At 34.8% G+C, this 21,365-nt stretch overlaps 2 protein-coding genes across 4 annotated transcripts; both read right to left on the bottom strand.

Moving 5' to 3' along the window:
• Positions 1-2,596: 2,596 nt before the first annotated feature.
• LOC110442610 lies at positions 2,597-10,298 on the bottom strand. 3 transcript variants are annotated; one of them, XM_021486292.1, is made up of 6 exons: positions 10,271-10,298; positions 8,406-8,563; positions 7,208-7,425; positions 6,427-6,580; positions 5,415-5,753; positions 2,597-4,915 (listed from the first exon to the last, which is right to left on the bottom strand). In XM_021486292.1, the coding sequence occupies exons 2-6, from the start codon at positions 8,506-8,508 to the stop codon at positions 4,803-4,805; spliced, it is 927 nt and encodes a 308-aa protein (XP_021341967.1). In that variant the 5' UTR covers positions 8,509-8,563; positions 10,271-10,298; the 3' UTR covers positions 2,597-4,802. The 3 variants fall into 3 exon arrangements, with proteins under 3 accessions (XP_021341967.1, XP_021341966.1, XP_021341969.1); XM_021486291.1 differs by having other exon boundaries at positions 10,174-10,296; XM_021486294.1 differs by lacking the exon at positions 10,271-10,298 and adding an exon at positions 8,672-8,767 and having other exon boundaries at positions 8,406-8,617.
• Positions 10,299-18,420: 8,122 nt separating this feature from the next.
• Positions 18,421-20,282, bottom strand: LOC110442607. Its single transcript, XM_021486290.1, has 4 exons — positions 20,206-20,282; positions 19,979-20,084; positions 19,454-19,629; positions 18,421-18,942 (listed from the first exon to the last, which is right to left on the bottom strand). Exons 1-4 carry the CDS (start codon positions 20,249-20,251, stop codon positions 18,782-18,784), a joined length of 489 nt encoding a protein of 162 aa, XP_021341965.1. The 5' UTR covers positions 20,252-20,282; the 3' UTR covers positions 18,421-18,781.
• Between the last annotated feature and the right edge of the window lie 1,083 nt (positions 20,283-21,365).

Genomic DNA, 21,365 nt, shown 5'->3' with positions numbered 1-21,365 from the left:
ATTTTACTCTGAATTTTACCTTGTATATTGACCAAATTATTACAGGTTGACATTTCGTTAACCAGCGATTAAGCTAACCAACTTTTGAACAACTGGACCACGCAACTACTTTTAATATCAAGGTGATCTTGTTAGACTCTCAGTCGCTAGTTACGTTATGTCCCAATTTACTCAGGTGTGCATTTATTAATTTGAAAAATGTTTGTACACCTGGGTTAAAACCGTATACAAATCTTTGGAGAATAATGTGAGAAATCTTTATTGAAATAAACTTTTTATTTGGCGAGTGTCTTCCCTTGTATTGGGATATAACGTACCCAGAGCAACTGATAGTCAAACAAGATGAATATAAATAGCAGTTGCGTGCCCCTGTACTCCAAGTACCTCGAGCTCTGAGCACAGGTCACTATCGCACTATCACTAGTGATTTTGCATTCTTTATTGTGTACAGGTATTGTCAGTATGTAGACTTACACTGAATTATATAAGTGAATGCTGATTGGTTTATTGATATTTTTTTTATTATTCACATAAATCATTTTGTAGATAAATATTAAAAAACGTCACACATATGTAGGCATCAGTTAAATAAATAAAAATGAATCCTTGATGGCGGTGATGAACATTATATGTCCATAACATGTCGTCATGACAACATGATATCTGGGTGAAATGTAAGTAAAACAATAATATCTCTGGACTTATTTATAGCTATCAACAAAACTAGGAGACAAAATATAACAAACAGATATACATAAAAGATCTGGATAGACTAAATCATCAAAATTGAAAAAGAACAAGAAATATCTCTTTGAGGGATAAATGACATGGATTTATGCTTAATTTAGTAATTCAAGTGAATCTTAAAACTTTATTGTTTTAATAGTTATTCTGTATTTTCATTTAAATTTTAAAAAGGTAATCAACTATGTCATCTAAAAACTAAAAAGATAATTAAAAATGATTTTTTGGGCATATACAAGACAATGAAAGTCATTAATAAAATAATGATTAAATATTAAACAAATTGTAATTTCGAGAACCGTATGAGTATTTACGATAGAATTCACCTAAAATTGAAAGTCATAAATAAAATAATGATAAAATATTCATAAATAAAATAATGATAAAATGTTTAACAAATTGTAATTCCGAGAACAGTAGGAGTATTTAAGATAGAATTCACCAAACATGTTATTCAATTTTCTTTCAGGTTAGGTTTATTACGTGCACGAGTGTCTCGTTAAAAAATAATCCTTAAAACTCAAGTTTTCAGCAAATCAATAAACAATTAAAATAAACTTTACTTATATAATACATTTGTAGTTTAGATTCGTAATGTAACCATGTAGGGTATTTAGTAGTTAAGGGGAAATAACGGTCATGATGAATAATATAAACAGCACTTATCTTGAACTGAACTTTTTCTCGCTGTTCTGACTTTTCTTCATCACCTAACATATGCCAGACTTTTCGGTGATAGATATAACTTTTGGCACACATATCTTCTTAAAGCATCCAACAAATTAATGACATATACATAGGAGTGAAAACAACAGTAGAGAACTGCAAAATATTAAAATCAAAAACTTAACCAAAGCATTACAAGATTAATGGGATTGTTTTCTGAAAAGTAGAATAATTTCTAATAGATTATAATGAAAATCGATAACAATGTTATAACATTTGATTGGACAATATAAGAATAGCTGATATTATAACAAATGACAAAATTGTCATCAACAATATTTCATTAACAATATTATGTAAAATAAGTGTACTGTGTTTCATGTGATATGCTGATTAAAAACACATATTAATTGTGTACACATTATTAAGAGGTCATTTATATTATTTGGTTCAATTAAGAGCAAATGCTACCTAGACGGAGCAATACTATTATTTTTGTAAGGAAGATAACTCTAAAACTCATATTACTACAAGTAAAATGAGTAGGATCAGGAAATAAAGAAACTATGTTTATTTTACAACAATTATGAAACAAGTTATTTCAACTTATACTAATCAGGGAGAAAGAGCATAAATTACAACTGAAACTGCTTTACACAATTTATTTTCCCCTTTTTATCTATCAAAATATCTCCAAAAAGCATCTATTTGATTCAGATGCACCTGTTATGATCATTACACACACACTACAGTAACTAGATAACTTGATCACAGGATATAGATTTAAAGTTTGTGTGAGTTTGGACTTGAATGAGACAGTTTCAAGGGAGATTGGTACATTTTGGTCAAAATGAGGGTGTTTTCCTCCCAATGAGGGAGGATTGACAGCTATGCAAAAGATATATATGTATAAAAAGAAAGGAAGATAATTCTTACACAAACCACAGGAAATGTATATTGTTTAAAGGAGAAAATACATGCAGAAACCACAGGTTTAAAGTGAAAGGAAGAAAATTCTTTCAAATACCACAGGAAAATTGTGTTAAGAAAGTGACTCACACAGAACATATGTATATTATGTAAGGTAGATCATTCTTACCCAAACAACAGGTAATTAGATATCAAGTTCTTTATTAACTTTAAGTCTTGCGACTTATCAGATATACATGTAACATGTAAGGGAGAAAACACATGTAAAAATCAAAGGTAAAAAGTGTAAAGAAAAACATTCTTACACAAACCACATGTATAATGTGTAAGGGAGTAATTAACTATAACACAAATTACCAATTATGTTGAAGGTAATTAGGATGCATGTAAAAGTCATGAAGTAAAAAAGGGAATCAAAATCACTGCAGCCTTAGCAAAAACTTTGAAAAAAAGCACAAATCCATATACACTTTAAACTAGACCCCAGCGTTACCCTACGCATGTGTCAAAAATCAATGAATTTGTCTTCTGATGACAGAAAACACCAATATACAAGTTTAAGAGGCGATGAAATTCAGTAGTAGAACCAATGTTGTACGAGTTATAGGTTAGCAAATCATTGGAGTGTTCTGCTCCGAGTGTGGATACCGAAGGGAATGCAGGGCCATTGGTATGGAACATGTAAATAGAAGAAGAGGGGTTCCAGTCACAGCATAGCTCAGGTGTCACCAGCGTAAGACATGGTCACATACATCACATACACTGACAGTTTGATATCATTAGATTGATATCACATCTACATAATTATTAGATTAATGATTCTGTCACAGAACACATGAAAACAATAATAACAATCACAATCTTGTGATAACATACTTCATGATTGAACTCCATTTAAGGAGACATACATGTTTATTGACAGTAGATGTAATCACACTTTAAATATATAATACATGTATATGCAAGACAAGATTTATGGTAAGTGTGGCAGATTTTAATTGTACATAGGGTTATGGTTGCCTTCTAGCTTCCCGCTAGAGAGAATTTCCCTTAAGTTCAGTGGTAGAGCGTCCGACTAGGAAGTCAGTGATTGCGGGTTCAATTCCCGGTGGAAGCACAATACTCTCTTGCCTATTACAATTGGGGTCTGTGGTTCTTCCTGTGGTGAAAGGAAGTTATATCTTGGGTTTTGAGAAAGGGGGAGTAGTGTGGCAGATTATAATTGTACATAGGATTTTGGTCACCTTCTAGCTTCATGTTAGATTTTCCCTTTAGCTCAGTGGTAGAGCGTTGACTAGGAAGTTGGTGATTACGGGTTTGATCCCCGGTGGAAGCACAGTACTACTCTCTTTCCCGTTACAGTTTCCGTTATACTCTTCTCATACAGTGTATGATACATTAAATGCTTTAGTCGAAGATTAATAGAATTAATCTAATTACTCCACCAGACATAAATTGTGTCCCGCTCCAATGACTTACAATCCTTACTGGCATTTATAGTTTACATGATTATGCGATGTACTTTCATCCTTCACCTCTTTAATACCTGAGCATTTTTTTAAAGACAACAGGGATAACATACAATGAGACAAGTAATCTGATAAATATGAAAATTATGACACCAGTTCTTGCTTACTTTTTCAAAATCAGTCAAGCTTTATTTACTAAGCCAATCCCAATATCAAATTAGTGTATACGGAGACTCTGAAGTCCGGCCCAAAAAATGGGCATCCAACAATTTCATATTAAAACAAACACAAGAAATGTACCTTTACACATCAGGTAAGTGTTAACATCAATTTCTGATAAATTTGAAGTTTATCATCCAGGTTCAATTAATAAAAATCTACACTGTTTTCAAAAGATAACAAATTTTGTCAAGTTAATATTTATTCTTTTACATAGTAAATATTACCATATGTTAAACCAGCTTCTGTGTCTATGCAAAGCTCCCGTCTCTTATTGTCAATGTTGAGTATTGTTTAATACAGGTAATCTGATGTATAATGTGTTATATCAGAACTGTGTAATTTAGTACTTCAAGAAGATAAACAGTGTCTCCAAGCACTAGGGTTCCTTGCAACCTAAATGCATTCTGGGAGACTGAATGGGAAGATACAGTGGTGGAGTCAATCATTCATGTGAATGATTTCAATTGCAAACAGATAAATTACGTACTGATTCAAGGAGAGATCATATAAACTTTTTAAACACATATCAGTCCATACAAATATTATGAGTGAATGTTAACATTTTGATTTCATATTTGTTTACTTTGCAAACACTCCAGATCTGTCCCTGCAGTTTTACATTTGTATGTTCAGTATATTAAAAAATGTGCGTTTTAACAACAATCCAAGGGTTAAAAAAAATATAAAATTTAAGCAATAACCTTGAAAACACCATCAAAAGTAAAAACGTAATTTATACAATGTAGAAGTAAAATGTCAGAGAGAACAAATTTATTTATTAGAAGTGTTTGGCTCAGTTTTTGTGTAATCTGTTCTGCTGTCAGCAACATCTTCATAGCTTGGTGGAGCTGAATCTGGATATTGCTTGAAATTTGCTGGATCACCTGTAAAATATTTAAGTACATTGTACTAAGATTTTTAGCACTTCGTAACGTTCCCATAAAATATTGTACCACGAGAGGGGCATCCTCACAACTATGTTGATAACTTATATGATTAACTATTTCTGAAGAAATACAAAGTTATACATCATTCTAACAAGTGTAAGAAGTACATTTCCTCTTCATTTAAATCAACATTTCTACATGTTGCTTTAACACTGAAAATTGCATAACCGTCAACCAGTTAATTAGAATATATTAGGAGGAATCCAAAGCTGTGTTAAACAAATATGGAATACACATTTATTGTCATTACAAGCACAAATTGTAAACAATTTTCAGTAAACACTGTCAACTTTCTAATTTTCTGTCAATTTCTAAGGCAGACTTACATAATAATATAGGTAATATCAAAACATACATTTGATATTAAAACATGCATTTTTCATCATGTCTTCTTTATTTTATAATTACTCATCAGTTAAACTTCTCTGTCACCTACTTTGAATTTCTGAGTAAGCAGGGGGCCTTATCGGTTGCTGTGTGGGGTACATAGGATATGGTCCACTATATCCATTTGGTACACCTGCCTCAGGGAAGGTGCCAGGATTGTTCTGTGAGGATTGGTTGAGAGCAACCATTTCTTCACCCCGTTGTTCATCATTGGTCTCACTAGCTCTTCTGATGACGATACCACCTCTACCAAAGTTTAAATTCCTAGCTGTACGTCGCCGTTTTACGAGAACCGAAGCCAGGAGTGCGACCATGATGGCGGACCCAATGCCTCCCATCAGCCTGTACATTACCTGTGGTAACCGCTCCCTAGGTAATAATCCTTCATCTTAAAGCAAGGAAAACATATATTATCACATATGGGAGCTGTTATACAGTGTGGTAATATTGTTTATAACACTTTTGCTAGTGAAATCCTATCAACTTGATAAAATTGTGATAAAGAAGATATTTGTCACAGTTTCAAAAATACCTTATTAGTGACCAATCAAAACAGCCCTTTCTATTTATATGCAAAGCTGCAAATTTTCTGTTAAAAATAGAGATGAAACAATGGAACTGTAAGAATAAGTGGTTGTTTTGACTTATCGTACATCTTTACTTAAGTTACATACATTTTTGCTACATGTACATTTATACATATACATGTAATATCACCTTTAGTCATATTAGAGGGATCAATATTCTGACATGTGGATCCAGGGCAAAGGGAACATTTGTAGGTGCATTTCCTCATTTTTTTCTTCTTTCAAATAATTGAAAATGAATTTCAACACTTGCATCAACATTCAACCAATATGCCATCACTGATGCTTACATGAGTATCGAGAATATCCTCCTATAAATATTAGCCACACTTGTGATTAATCTGGTGGTCAAGAAAATACGCTTACATTCTATGAACTCATACTTACCCATGCACATGTACACATGAAATATTGTTATCTGTGGCTTTTAAACTCACTTATTAAAGTTAACAGTGCAGACAAAAAAGTACTCACTTTCACCTGCGTTAAATGGTACCGGTGTCCGTGTTATCTTGAGATATACATGTGAGTCTGACTTGTTAGTACCGGTAGAGAAATTCAGTGCTAGGGTAAACTGTTTTCTAGCACAGTAGGATATGTTGTCCCTGTTTTCAAAAGCTGTAAAGTACTGTTAACAAAGTAAATGGACATTTCAATTAGTACATTCTAACAAATGAAAGACTGGGCATATGTAGCGATTACCTTAAAGAAACTTAACAAATAAAACCCATCAATCTACTTTGCTTACAAATTTATGCAGAATATACAGAAAAGTTGAAGTAATATATATGGTATACCAGAACAAATCTTGTCTATGCCTTACAAGATCACTTGAAAGACAAAAGATCAAACAATCTTACATATGCAAAGTTTTTAACACAATACAATCCTCACTGAATGGCATTATTGTAATGACAGTCATATACATGTAGTATGTTACATCTTGTGCGATACTTTAATATATGAAAACGAGGTGAATATATGATCTCCATGGAAGTGTACAAACTAGTGAAATCATAATATCTTGAAAACTGATGTAGATGGGTAAAGCGCTAGCTGATTATACCAGTCTTCGTGTTTTGCTTTATTTATATTTTTACCGTCACATGGACATTTAAAACTATTTATCGCTATACATATATATATATGTTCTTAGATTCATATATTATATATTCTTTTGTAGGTTAATAGACATTTTCTATAAACGATTTTGTATGATTACATGTATATAGCTTGTCAAGTTTAAGTCATCTACCTTTGTGTCTTCATTGTATGAAGTTCCCGACAGGAAGGTGAGAATGAAGCGTTTATCCTTCACATCATACTTCATGGCCTCGGCGCATAAGGTGTTTTCATAGGTCGGCTCATTTTGTATGTAGACGGTACAGTCGGTTCTAAGGACGTCCCCTTGCCAGTGTATGGCATGACTTCCTGTCACTAACTTGATGTATGTGCCACAGCTGTCTGTTGTTACTGCAAAAAAATACATGTTGAATGATTTCATTATATTCGATGACACGTCTTTTCTATTCCTTTTTAGTTGGATTATAATCATGTGGAGGTCAGTAATTTGTGTTATGAACTCAGTGTTACTAATTTTAGAAACAGAAGATCAATATTCACTTGATGATGTCATTTCAATCGTAACATCACAATGTCCTCTGCCAAATGCAGTACTTTCCTTTGTAAAATTTGTTCATACTTCCACTTCATTTGATTATTAAAACATTATGTAGTCTCCAATATAATAATCAAAAAGTTTTATTTTAATATCCCTTAACAACAGGCTATTGATAAGTATAAGATTCCTAAACTAAAAGCAGCACAATCATTTAATTAATAAAATTTAATTGAAAGAACATCAAACTGTTCTTGCGTTGTTGAATATCATTTCTTCTGTTTATTTTTTCTAATTATCAATATTATATATATCTATATACAGTGATACCCACTTATTATGATATATCGCTTATTATGAAATGTTTCCCATGTACCGATTTTCCTTCTTTAACTAAGCAAACAAAAATCTTTTATTATGATATGGTCAAAGGTGGGGCCCCCCTTATTATGACATTTGTTTCTGCCATGAATGGATTTTATGAGGTTACCTCTCAGGTAAGTTGTCTGTGTGAAACATACATGTGTGTAATTAGCAAACAGATTTTGAGATACATGTACCATGATCAATCCACATGAAATCAGAACAAGTCTTCATTATAGGGACCCTCTATCCTTATTGTGGTCATGTGATCAGTGTCCCATCCAACTTCAAGGCATTTTTTATTTATAATATTTTAGAAAGTGCTAGCGCTTCAGTCATTAATTTTCCTTTAATGGCTTTTGCCCGATTGCCAAGGTGCCTATTCATGAATATAAGGTCAAATACTGTATTCTTTTATTTGATTTTCCATTGTTCGTCACAATGATGTGAGGAAGATAATTCAGAATCTCACCTGTAGTACTCTCACCGGCCCAGGCCAGTGGAATGAGGACAAATGAGACAATGTCCCACAGGTTTGGTCCAACACGGGCCCGGTGTATAGAGGAGGTCCACATGACTTTCAGCTAACATGTGAGTCTGTTTGTTTCAGCTAAGACACTATATACACTTCTGAAATGTAACATGTAGCAAAATTAGTATTGTGCAATTAATAGGAGGCACGACCTTAATAGGAGGCACGACCAGGGACATATAGTGAGGTACTGTCCCTGGCACGACAGAATGAAACATACAATACAAACAGGGACATGAGAGATCATATGGTTCAAAACTATCATACATCTGCTAGCAAAATGCATGTTAATTTTAAGAATATGCTAGTTAAAATATCCCTAACTTACCAAAACTATCATACATCTGCTAGCAAAATGCATGTTAATTTTAAGAATATGCTAGTTAAAATATCCCTAACTTACCTTCTTTGAAGAGAATACAATAGTTATAATCGCCAAGATGTTGTCTGAAAGATATCCTTATAGTTCTATAAATACCCGGTAAACATCATTGATTGTCTTTAATAAGTTTTCATTCTCAGTTTCATTTATTGATGTTCATTCATATTATAATAATATTTGATGAAGTTCAACTTAATACAAACTTGAAGCAAATAATTACCAGGATAAGATATAGAGCAAAAATTTAGATCACTTGCAAAATTTTTGGAGAAACTTAAAAGTTAGTTTTCACACTTGGTATCCATGCCAATACTCTATGTAATCACATTGAAACACATGTACAGTTGAATATGTCCAAATGAAGTTAATTAAATAAACATTATTATACTTATACATTTCGTAATCACAATATCATCGTGTCGTATATTTTGATAGTTTGATGTGTGGAAGAATCGTTTGAATAGAAGTTGAAAATAGTTATGAACCAATGAATGAATGAATTGGTGAGACAGAGTGAGAGTAAAATATCTATTGTATAATATATAGTGTTGACAGAGAGACCCTCAAGAGGCCCTAACCTCGGCATAACTAATTCCATGCTTGTAAGTAAAAGATCAGAGCTGAGAAAGAAAGGTGTTTGACCACTAGACCATACCATATAGATGCATGGGAGACTATATATATGTGGCAGGTTTTAATTGTACATGTAGGCTTATGGCTGCCTTCTAGTTTCGAGCTAGAGGGAATTTCCCTTTAGCTCAGTGGTAGAACGTCTGAATAGGAACCTGGAGATCGAGGGTTCGGTCCCCAGTAGAAGCACCCTATTCTGCTTCCTGCTACATATATATAAACAGAGACATGAAAAATTGAACCATGATTCAAACTGATCACAGCATATCATCTAGCCTTGTCATTATAAGACCATGATCACAATAAAAATTAAAACAAGCGTGGCCATTTATACATTTAAGTTCAAACAAATGGGACATTAGTCCAAACGAGGCACAGTGGTTCGTTACAAATGTCTGAAATACACATAGATATGGGTCACAACACACAGTATAGCTATAAGCGTGTATATCAGACATTTGATACAACCCCATGAACGCAGTGAGTAAATTGTCAAATAAACTGCAGTATGAAATGTTATCAAAATATTTAATTGAGCCCTGAAATAACAGACAAACTGATTACTTTAAATTTCTACTTTCGTTCTGAAACCAGGAAATCATCATCATCATGGTCATGACCCTGAAACCCTGAAACATTAATTTATTTTCCAATTCCTTGTTTGTATGCGAATCAACACTTTTCCAGAAATATTACTTCTCTATGAATGGATCCACAGAGTTAAAGGCCTCTAAGCTGGATGGAAATGACAGTTTAAGTTGTATTTAACCGTATTTTTTACCGTGTTGTTTACCTTTCAACAGGAAGTTTGTATGAGCAGGAAGTACATATGGGAGGTAACTCAATTCTCTTCATATGAATATATGTTGTTTTTATAAGTAGTGGCACGGCATTAGAATAGATTATCTTAGTCCGTGGTAGTGGATCAAGGTTTGCGATCGGTTATCTAAGGCTTAATGGCGGCCATTAACAACCGTTTTCAGAATACAAATACTTACATCTTCAGAGCTATGGATTCACTTGAAACACACTTAATTAAATTCAACGCATGTTACTTACAAGAAAGTTAGACGGGGTTGACATCGAGAGTTCTCCTTCAGTATATGATCATATTGGGGATGTCATTTTTACCAAAAGTCGATCTAAACCCCTAAAACATGTAAAATTACTTTGAACACCTTAGTTTAGGTCCAAATATAGCTGTAACAAATCATCGAAGGTCCCTGTGATTTTAATAGTATCCTCGGGTTTCCGGTTTCATTTCGTACTCATATCGGCAGAAAACTGTTGAAATTACGGAAGACTGCCATACACATGTACACAGTCTACTAATAGAAACATAAAACTATTAAAAAAAATCAGAACAAACAATTTTTACAAATTTCTCCCGTCGGAAGTAGCCGTCATATGTTTCCGTGTGTCTATTTTGAAAATGTGGTCTGCATATTTCATTTGTTACTACTCGTGTTAGAAATGTACAGCTTACCTTTATTTATAATAGGTAAGTATGTTTTGTGATCATAGTTATAATCGGTGCTCCTTAAAAGCGTCTTCAACCGACAACAAGCGTCTTCAAGTGACAACAAGCGTCGCCAGACAAAATCTTTTAAAATACCGAATAAAGTAAGCGACATCAGAAGATATGTTGTTAATATGACTATGATACACCTCTGTACCAAATTTCAGCTCATTATTCGATAAAATGACCGAGTTATGATGAATTGAATTTTTACGATCGCGGCGTGGCACATGTGTGTATTCGCATGTAAAGTGAAGAAAGCGTCGCCAGATAATATCGTTACAATTACTCGCTAAAGTAAGCGACATCAGAAGATATGTTATTAGTTAGACTTTTACTGATATACATTCCAAATTTCAGCTCGATATTTGAAAAAATGACCGAGTTATAATTGATTTATTATTACGATCGGCGGCGTGGCACACGTGTGTGAATAGAACTCAACATATGAAGAAGCGTCTTCAGAACATATCTCTAAAATTCATCGATTAAGTAAGCGACATCAGAAGATATGTTATTCATATAACTATGATACACCCTTATACCAAACTGCAGGAAGATATTTGAATAAATTACCGAGTTATCGTGAATTTATTATTTTACTATCGTCGGCTTGGCACACGTGTGTTAATAAAACTGTACAGATCAAGAAGCGTCTTCAGACTTTACCTCTTAAAATAATTGATAAAGTAAGCGACATCATGAGATATGTTATTCTTATGACTATGATACAACTATATACCAAATTTTAATTTGATTTGTTGAAAAATGATTGAGTTATCGTGAATTTAATTCATACGATTTACAGAACGTATAACTTGGTTCGACAGAATGCCAGGGTTTGGCGATGAAGCGATGAACATTGCTATTGCAGAGTATTTAGGATTGTTTCCTTCAGAACCCTCTATCCACGGCCGTTCTAAACGTACAAAACAAGAGCATCAGCGCGCAACCCTCGCTACAAAGGAGGCAATCCACGATAGGTTAGTTAACAAACAGACTTCGAAAGCCATTCTAGACGACATTAAGTCACTGGACGATTCTATGAATGAACCCAGAGACCTTAAGCAAATTCAGAATGCCAAGTATCTTTTGCATAAGAAAAAACGTGACAACAACCAACCAAGCAGTTATAGTCAGAATACGGCGGACGGACTTTTAAGTGTTCTCAATGAAATCCATGACAGCAATTTCATACAAGAAGTGATGGTTACAAAAGGGAAACCCCCTTCAGTTATCCTTTATACTGACAACCAGCTGACGGATATGAAAACCGCTTGTACCAAAAACGGCGCAATTTTAGGAATTGATAGGACATTTAACCTTGGACCATGCTTCGTTACTGCCTTGGTTTTTAACAACCCCAACTTGGTTAGAAAATGTAAGCAAGTTATAGTGATTGCATAATGAACAAAGTCTGAGACTGACTTGATATTCAGTGTTATTTTTACAATTACAGCAAAAACATTGTGTAATTTTTCTTTTATTATTTTCACTTTAATATAAAATCATAGTACAATTTACTTAACAGACAGCTGTCTAAAATGTATGATGAACAAAAATTCCAGCTGAAAAAAAGAGTGCACTGTTCATTGTAATAATAGTGTTAATGTCTCATACTAATTATAACTTACCCGCTATCAATGAACAAACTTTGAATGGTATTATATAAAACATTTCTTACCAAGAGCACATTTTCAGAAGTGTTCCTCTCCAGGTCAGGGATGTTTGGTAAATCAATCATTGGATCAGTCCTCAGCATATCAATGCTTTGTAGGTGTGAACTCTAAATATTTGAGAATGTTCGTTTTCTTACTTAAAAATTTCCAGTCAGTATTTATTTTTTTAATTTAAATTTTAATAAAAATAACAATACCCAGGTATCACCTCTTACTCCACTGGTGACTAGAAGTTTTGATATCCTGGAGGCTAATTAACCTAATTTCGAAGATTTTCAACTTCAAACATACAGTACGGGACAGCATTCGTCCTCCATCAGTATTCAACCTTTTTTTTAGATCATCTGTTAGGAAGTGCCTGTGACCCTATATGTTGTGGCATCTATCATTCATCAATCTTTTTATTTAAATAACATTTTGTTAACATAAGCCCCTGGAGAGTCATATATTTTGCAAGAATGTAAAGGGGGTGGGGGTGGGGGTGCTAAATAATGCCTCATAGAACCAGTGATCTAAAATCTGGAAGGCTTGCCAGTGGGAGGAAAATTTAAGCAAGATCATAGACATACTTCCATTTTGAAGTGTTTAATATAACACTGAAAAAAAGTCTATATTTATCCTGTAATAAAGTATATGCTTTAGATCAGACCTTTAGTTCTGAATACAGGTTTTACTTTTACTTTATCATATTTCTTTGGCTTGTCATTTTGGATGGGATGCGCAAAGTCCAAAAAGGCAACAATTTGGAATTTTACTTGAAAACACTTTTTACATTATTGTTTCTGTAATCCAATACTGGTCCTTTCTCAATGAACAAGTACAAATGTTCTGTATTCAATGTTTCAAGGGTCTGTTTGAGTGTTTATCGATATAAGAATGTCTCATTAGCTCTTCAGAAGTGGAAAAAAAATCGGCGAGGAGTTGTGGCCTCATTTGCATACGACATTTTCGTACGTTTGTCAGACTACAAAAATGACTGGTTCATGAATGAGATATATCACCGTTTTTGACACATATGCGTTAGGTAACGCTAGGGGATCGCGCATACTACGAAATTTGCTTAACGTGGAACTGCATTTTCTACACACACACCATCTATGACTATATATGGTCTTTCTGTCCTTATATGGTAGTTGATCTCTCCTTACATGGATTTCATTCATTCACATTTCATTCATATGCAAATGTTTTTGACAGCGACTCCTAGCATTTTCATTCATGCCGTAGTGACGCCATTTTGTTGTTCGCCAACTTATAGGCAGAGAAAGCATTCTAAATAGTACTGACCAACTTCAACAATTTGAAGATAAAAATTCACTTCGATACTTTCTTAACTAGTCATATGTACGTGAAAAATACAACAATGCATGTATTTTATGAGTATACAATTAATAAAAATATTCTGATTAATTTTCTGACGATGCTGTGCTTGCTGAAATTGTGCTTCCCGCACTCTTCCCCGAAGCAGATGGTTTCCTCTGACTTACTTACTGTAGTGTTCCTACCTAACTACAGTTCAGTTCCCGTCACACTGTTTACCACTGCAAAAAAGCCTGACATTTTACTTCTGACCTCTTAATTCTTTCCGTCAGGATAAAAATCTTGTTTTGACATTTTATCCATTCCAGTAGAGTCTATTGTAAACACAAAATATATCAAAAGGACCAATATATTAACAAAAGAAAAGAAGTGTAAAGCTAACCAAGCTTTGATAACGTTAGCAACCCGTCAAACGCTGGCTGGGTGAGGCCAAAGGTCACCGCCGCGGTTTACCTGTAATTTCCGCAAAACCTTATCTCCCTTAGTGGAACATTGGTTTAGCCCGATCACCCGGATTTCGATGAAGTCAGTCTATTTGTGGGGTTGAACCATATTTGTGAGTCATAGGGAATCGCACCGTTTTCTGACCGGCAAAAGATGGAGTGCGATGTTTTCGCTATCAAACGTGTACATCACAAGAGTTATTTTATCAATACTATATTGAAACATGATATGTGGTGTGTACAAGCTCGACAGGTTGGTTACGAACTTTTTACACGTTTATCCAATTAATAACGAAGTGTTATGCACACCGTTTTATCTTGTGTTTGTTACAAACTTGTTACACATTTATTCAATTTAAAAACGCAGTGTTCCTGTTTACTGTTTTATTTTGTGAAAATATATCTTTGCTATATTATAGGATATGTTTGTTCTAGAGTGGAACCTACTTATTATGATGTCGACCTAGGTTGTGATAAAGCGGTATATAAGAACCTCCAATTATTAATTAATTATTATTATTATTGATAATGTCGCTTATCTTAATTCTTTTCCCATGTACCGATTTTTATCCTTTAACCACGGAACTAGATTAGAGGGAATTTGTGTAAAAAGTTCGTAACAAACCAACCTGTCGAGCTTGTACACACCACATGTCATGTTTCAATATAGTATTGAAAGGCAACTGCCTCTTCGGCATAGGAAATATGTGCCGTGCACTTTGATGTTGCGAGAAACTGCGAGAAAGCGTGAGAATGTACGTGATTTGGGGAAAAAAACGCCGCTTCAATCATCGAAGAAATTGATTGCCGTTCAGAAGTGATACATTTTGGGCTATCTGTACCGTTACATTGTCCGGATTTCAAAGTAAGTGAATTTTGCTATACTTCTGTTTAAATTTAATAATGTTTGTTGTGTCGAATACCAGAGAAATGTTGCAGAATGCGAAAGTTTATAGTAAACATACAGCGTTGCCAACTTGAATTATTTTATGGCTTCACACCCGCCATCGAGATCTACTTATCTTGATAATAAATAGATTATTTTGACATACGGACTAAACCGAATTGTTCATTTATATGTTTTCTATTGCAACCTGTGGTTATAAGTGAATCCATATCCCTGATTTTGTAGTAATTGTGTTCTGAAAACGGTTGTAAATCCGTGTGTTTTTAATAATGGCCGTCATATGCATATATGCGGGAATGCCTAAAATCAAAGGCCTATCTGCTTGTTGACAAATCCCTATTATTCTCAAGGCCATTTAGCTGATCCGGCTCCGTATCAGCTTCAGTTTGAAATCCTTCCTGCCGTATCAGCTTATTTGACCCGTATCACCTTAGACTGTGAACCGTATCACCTTGTTATTTGTACTGAAGGTGGTCTTTTTACACAAGAAATCGACACTGATTAAATCACACGACTGACCCAAATCCAGCAATGACCCCACTGGTCAGTTGCACGATAGGCGTTATCTAAGTCCGTGACATTACTAAACGTTCTTACAGATGAAGGATCGGCAAAATGGTACATGTGTAAAACCAAGAAAGCTTGAGGAGAGTGAACGAATCAACATGATTTAAAATGATAGATCAGACAAGACTAAATAAACTGATTTTCTATGTATCAGTACGTAGGAAACTATGAAAACAATTTAACACTGGCCTTGTTATTCAACAATTTGAAAAAAATAATTCAAAATATACAATTAATCGTTGAGAATAATAGGGATTTGTCAACAAGCAGATAGGCCTTTGATTTAAGGCATTCCTGCATATATGCATAATATATATTATGGCGGCCATTATTAAAAACACACTGATTTACAACCGTTTTCAGAACACAATTACTACAAAATCAGAGGTATGGGTTCACTAATAACCACAGGTTGCAATAGAAAACATATAAATGAACAATTTGGTTTAGTCCGTATGTCAAAATAATCTATTTATTAGCAAGATAAGTAGATCTCGATGGCGGGTAAATAAATGCAAGACGACGAAGGAAGTGAAATCACACGCTATTGCATCACGATGAATTTTGGTCTATATTCAGAGCCTTAAAAATACACTTTCTAGATCGTCAGTGCGATTGAAACCGTTTTGTGTACATGATAATAAACCAGATTGTAATAATGTAAACAAATCATTACAACTTTTTGATCAATTACCGAGAATTACATGCATTCATGAACCCACCCGCGATCGGTAATCTAAGGCAAAATGGTGGCCATTATTAAAAACACACGGATTAACAACCGTTTTCAGAACACAATTACTACAAAATCAGAGATATGGGTTCACTTATAATCACAGGTTGCAATAGAAAACATATAAATGAACAATTTGGTTTAGTCCGTATGTCAAAATAATCTATTTATTAGCAAGATAAGTAGATCTCGATGGCGGATGTGAAGCCATAAAATAATTCAAGTTGGCAACGCTGTATGTTTACTATAAACTTTCGCATTCTGCGACATTTCTCTGGTATTCGACACAACAAACATTATTAAATTTAAACAGAAGTATAGCAAAATTCACTTACTTTGAAATCGGGACAATGTAACGGTACAGATAGCCCAAAATGTATCACTTCTGAACGGCAATCAATTTCTTCGATGATTGAAGCGGCGTTTTTTCCCCAAATCACGTACATTCTCACGCTTTCTCGCAGTTTCTCGCAATATCAAAGTGCATGGCACATATTTCCTATGCCGAAGAGGCAGTTGCCTTTCCCTCTAATCTAATTCCGTGGTAATGTTAAGGTTATCAGCTTTTGTGGGTTTTCAGCATTCCATATTTTTTCTCGTCGACATAGGTAATTATACCAGAGACGTATAAAGCCATTCTTATTGTGTTATATACGTCTCTGTTAATACCACAATTTTTAAACAGACTGACTCAACCTTTCCCTTTCACCTCGTCTTACACATATTCATTGCACAGTTTTAATGTTATTAGCGATTTTTTGTTCTTTCTGACTTCAAATCGCATTGCCTTTTAATTATTAAAGAATAGGCTTGTCAAAGATTTGATAGCATTATAATCAATTACATGTATAGACCATACAGCTTAGTTGATATACTTGTAAGTGAACGGGTTGCCGTTTTCGATAAACTCTTAAATCGCTGTTTTAAAAATAGGAGGCTGTATGATCAAAGCAAACGGGAATGCTTTTCCATTTTTTCACAACATTACTTTCCTGGTTATCAAGATGGCAAAAGTGGCTTGTCAAATGTTGGCTAGGAGGACAAAAATGTATAACCTCAGACTTACTACAGTCAACGTAATGTCCGTTTGTTACACCGTTTAAAAAAAAATAAAAAAAAATCTTATGCCAATAACGCGTGTGAAACCATTCCATCCATGCAAAATACGGCAGCATAATCAATGAATCATGTTCATTAAGTATTTCAAGTAGAAACAGCTTAATCACAGTTTATATCCATATAGGGAGAACAAATGACTTCAAAAATGCTCCATCTGATTCCCAAACTTTGAATAGAGCATAAGCATACACGTACGTAGTCAACTGTCTATGAAAAAGTGCATAGGTAAAGGTACTAGCCACGTCTGTCAATACACCTATACTAAAATAAATTATCATAGGTGTATTGACAGACGAGGCTAGTACCTGTGGCCAGTTAATCCTTTGCGTGAAGAAAGACATCCTGGATATCCAGGGCCGAGGTAACGCTCACTTTCGCCCTCTGCACCCCTGGAATATGTCCTAGCAAAATTAAAAAAAACCCTGATCAATCACTAGGCTGATACTTGTCCTTTGATGATTACATAGGAGCGACGCCCGACTTCAAACCTAATAAGTTTACCATCACGCGACAGCGAGATTCTTTTGATGTGCATCAAAGGATCAAACTAGCCTTCTCGTCTCATCCACAAGGCGGTGCACACTTAGCCTACGGTTTTGCTATGACATATTCCAGGGGTGCAGAGAGCGAATGTGACCGTAATCCCTGGAGTATCGGGGATAGAAGAAAGACGACAATTTAAAATATCTTAGTAACATTTAATGAAGTAGACAAGAGGGTAGATTTTACAAGATTATTTATGACGTACAAAGCTACTGCAATATGTATATTTCAACTTCATATAATTAAAGAGTTCTCATTTCTCAATAAATTAGAAGGTAAATGATTTATGTCCACATTTGTTATTTCCTCTGAACATCTATATAATAAGGTTTCTAAGAAACTCAGAATAATGACAAGGTCAGTTTCAACGACACTGTTAATGGGATACAGTTTGTTAATTTGTTCGCATGATTTTGTATAAAATACAGTTTCAAAGTAGAGCTTTCTAGTGATACAGCCAATGCCTTTATTCCCTCAGTATTTTGGAGGACCGTAGGCATAGTTTGGGTTGACTACTCCGCTCCGCGCTCCGTCCTGAACGACCTGTTCGTAGGCCGGGGGTGCCACTGGATTTGTCATCTGTGTAGCCTGAAGGTACCTTACGTAGGGAGTGGCAACCAGGTTATTCGCTGTGTCTGTCGGAGAGAAAACAAATCTTAATGATTTATTATTAATCTTAAAATGTCAAACTCACGTGCCTCATTACATCGTGGTACTAAAGATATATTTTCAGTAGACATATCTTTCATCATTTCAATTTGGTTCCCCTTTTGGGGACGTAATTGGTACCTTTAAGTGGACCTTTTAAGCCTGAGATACCCTGCCTCTGAAAATGACTGAGAAAAAAAGAAAAAAACAATTACATAAAGACACACATATCTTTAGTACTAATATTAATAACCGGCGCAATATGAAAAAAAATGTCTCGTCGTCAGAAGCTACGTTATCGCAGCTGAAATATCTTATACTATCAGAGTCTATGTTCACGGTGGCCATCTTGGAGAAGACCGCACATATACATTTGCTGATAAAACCAGTCACAATGTCAACTAAACCTGGTCTACTAACACATGGTGTCAACAGCTGCCCACGTGACCAACTTACCAATACCAACAACAGTGACCACAAGACATGAATCATACTTACTGGTACTGGACACAGTGACCACTTGGGTAGCGCCTGGTACACGGCGACCGATAACTCCGCCAGAACTTCTTCGGGACGCAGCGCAACATATTCTTAAAATTGCGATGAAAATAGAGAGGAGGATGATTGAACCAATGATACTGCCGACGGTTGCTCCAGCGATACTGCCGTCGGACCTAACATCAAAATGGCATCATTTTAAGGACAAGATACAGTTTGAAGCAGATGTTGATTTTCATTGGATGGATTTTGCCATAGGAATGAGTACAGACCTGACAACCACAATACATTTTATATATATATGACTGTTTATAGAACTGAAGTTATTATAGTACATGTACATGTAGTATCATTCGAAATTGTATCAACCCTGTCTGAAACATTAACTATGGACATGGTTAAGCAACGGTAATTTCGGGGTTGATCCAATTTAATGACATGTCCGTATACTGAACGTAATATGATCACTTTGACGTTAATATTGTATAATTGAACAGTTAACGTTAGTGTTGCAATTAGACTTACCAGTAGTCATCGCAACAATCATCTCCACAGCAACCGGAGTAACATATGATACTGTCCTCTTCATCTAGGATATCATCCCAGTACCAGCAAACCTCGGCCTGGGCACCTGTCAGGACAGTAAGCGTGCCAGGTACAATAATATCACGTACAATATTTACATAAGGTTTCAGACCTAGTAACAGGGGGCCTGTTTAATACAAATATTCGTCCAATAAGACAGAACTTACCAACAAGCACGCTTACAAAGAGGAGTAGATAGGTTATGATCGCCATTCTGGTTCTATGTGGGTTGTGTACAAATGAAGGAGATATAGATCAGGATGGGCATTATCTATATTTATATCTACCCCATGATAAGGGACAACAGCTTAACACGAACTATTGGTCGTCATTTTTCTATTGTATAAGTATATTGCATCGTTTCAAAATCATGTTTTGAGTTAGTCCACTGTGATATGCATTTGTCAGAAATCCTTATAAAAAATTCAGTTTTAACCTGTACGTGTATTTATGGAAATGTGAAATCTATCAATTTATAATGCAGGATGATGAAGTTGACCAGAAATGTAGGACGCGATGATAACTCGAGCAGTATCAGTCGTTATCTATGTACCCACCTGTACCTTGCTTTGTTTAACATTTCTGGCGATAGAAATACATCATATGGTATGGAGTCATACTATGTATTGATAAACGTTCTATACAAATTCAAATTCAAATTCAAATTCAAAATTGTATTTGCACATTTGTAACTACAAAGCATTTTGAATGCAAAACAGAAAAACACAGTGAAATACATACATAGACATGTACATGTAGAAAAGTCGCAAAGTGATTGCTTATATTTCTAATTTACATTAACATGAACAAAATTAACATAGCTTCAAATAGAAAATTTGATTACATCAAGTCGTTATATCGACGAGAGATACACACGAACGGATAGCACTAATTCATTTCCGTCTGCGATTTTTATTGTGCAGATATCCTTGATCATTCTTGTCTCAATATGCCTAGCCCGAGTTTCCGCTGGCCCTTACATCAGACTTAGACATTTTGATATATAGATGTCTGGTGTGGGACATATATATGTCAAAATGTGTAAGTCTGGTGTTAGGGCCAGCGGAAACTCGGGATACAATGTGCCCAACTCGCCGACTCAAAATTCTTTACTATCCCTGCCTCAAAATGGCCAACTCGGCGATTGATTCAATGTTCTCTTACCCTGGACAGGTGTATCCGATGTGAGATTTCCTAGGGTTGAGACGGGGGGATTTCCCTATTCATAACAATGGCATGACGTCACTTAAACAAAAAATGACGTCACGTCAACAATCCATCAACGTCATGTCAACCCTGAATTTAGCATATGTGACGTTATCATTAC

Source organism: Mizuhopecten yessoensis, unplaced genomic scaffold (assembly GCF_002113885.1).
Source record: "Mizuhopecten yessoensis strain PY_sf001 unplaced genomic scaffold, ASM211388v2 scaffold716283, whole genome shotgun sequence".
Classification (NCBI taxonomy): domain Eukaryota; kingdom Metazoa; phylum Mollusca; class Bivalvia; order Pectinida; family Pectinidae; genus Mizuhopecten; species Mizuhopecten yessoensis.
This window is presented reverse-complemented; position numbering and strand designations above follow the sequence as displayed.

Excerpts from the sequence above, each read along its gene's own strand:
- LOC110442610 (XM_021486292.1), bottom strand. The coding sequence starts at position 8,508 with ATGTGGACCTCCTCTATACACCGGGCCCGTGTTGGACCAAACCTGTGG. Across the intron at positions 7,426-8,405 it reads GGCCGGTGAGAGTACTACAG|TAACAACAGACAGCTGTGGC; the intron begins GTGAGATTCTGA and ends ATTTTTTTGCAG. Across the intron at positions 4,916-5,414 it reads TGCTTACTCAGAAATTCAAA|GTGATCCAGCAAATTTCAAG; the intron begins GTAGGTGACAGA and ends AATATTTTACAG.
- LOC110442607 (XM_021486290.1), bottom strand. The coding sequence starts at position 20,251 with ATGGCGATCATAACCTATCTACTCCTCTTTGTAAGCGTGCTTGTTG. Across the intron at positions 19,630-19,978 it reads GATTGTTGCGATGACTACTG|GTCCGACGGCAGTATCGCTG; the intron begins GTAAGTCTAATT and ends TTTTGATGTTAG. Across the intron at positions 18,943-19,453 it reads GGTCACTGTGTCCAGTACCA|ACACAGCGAATAACCTGGTT; the intron begins GTAAGTATGATT and ends TCTCTCCGACAG.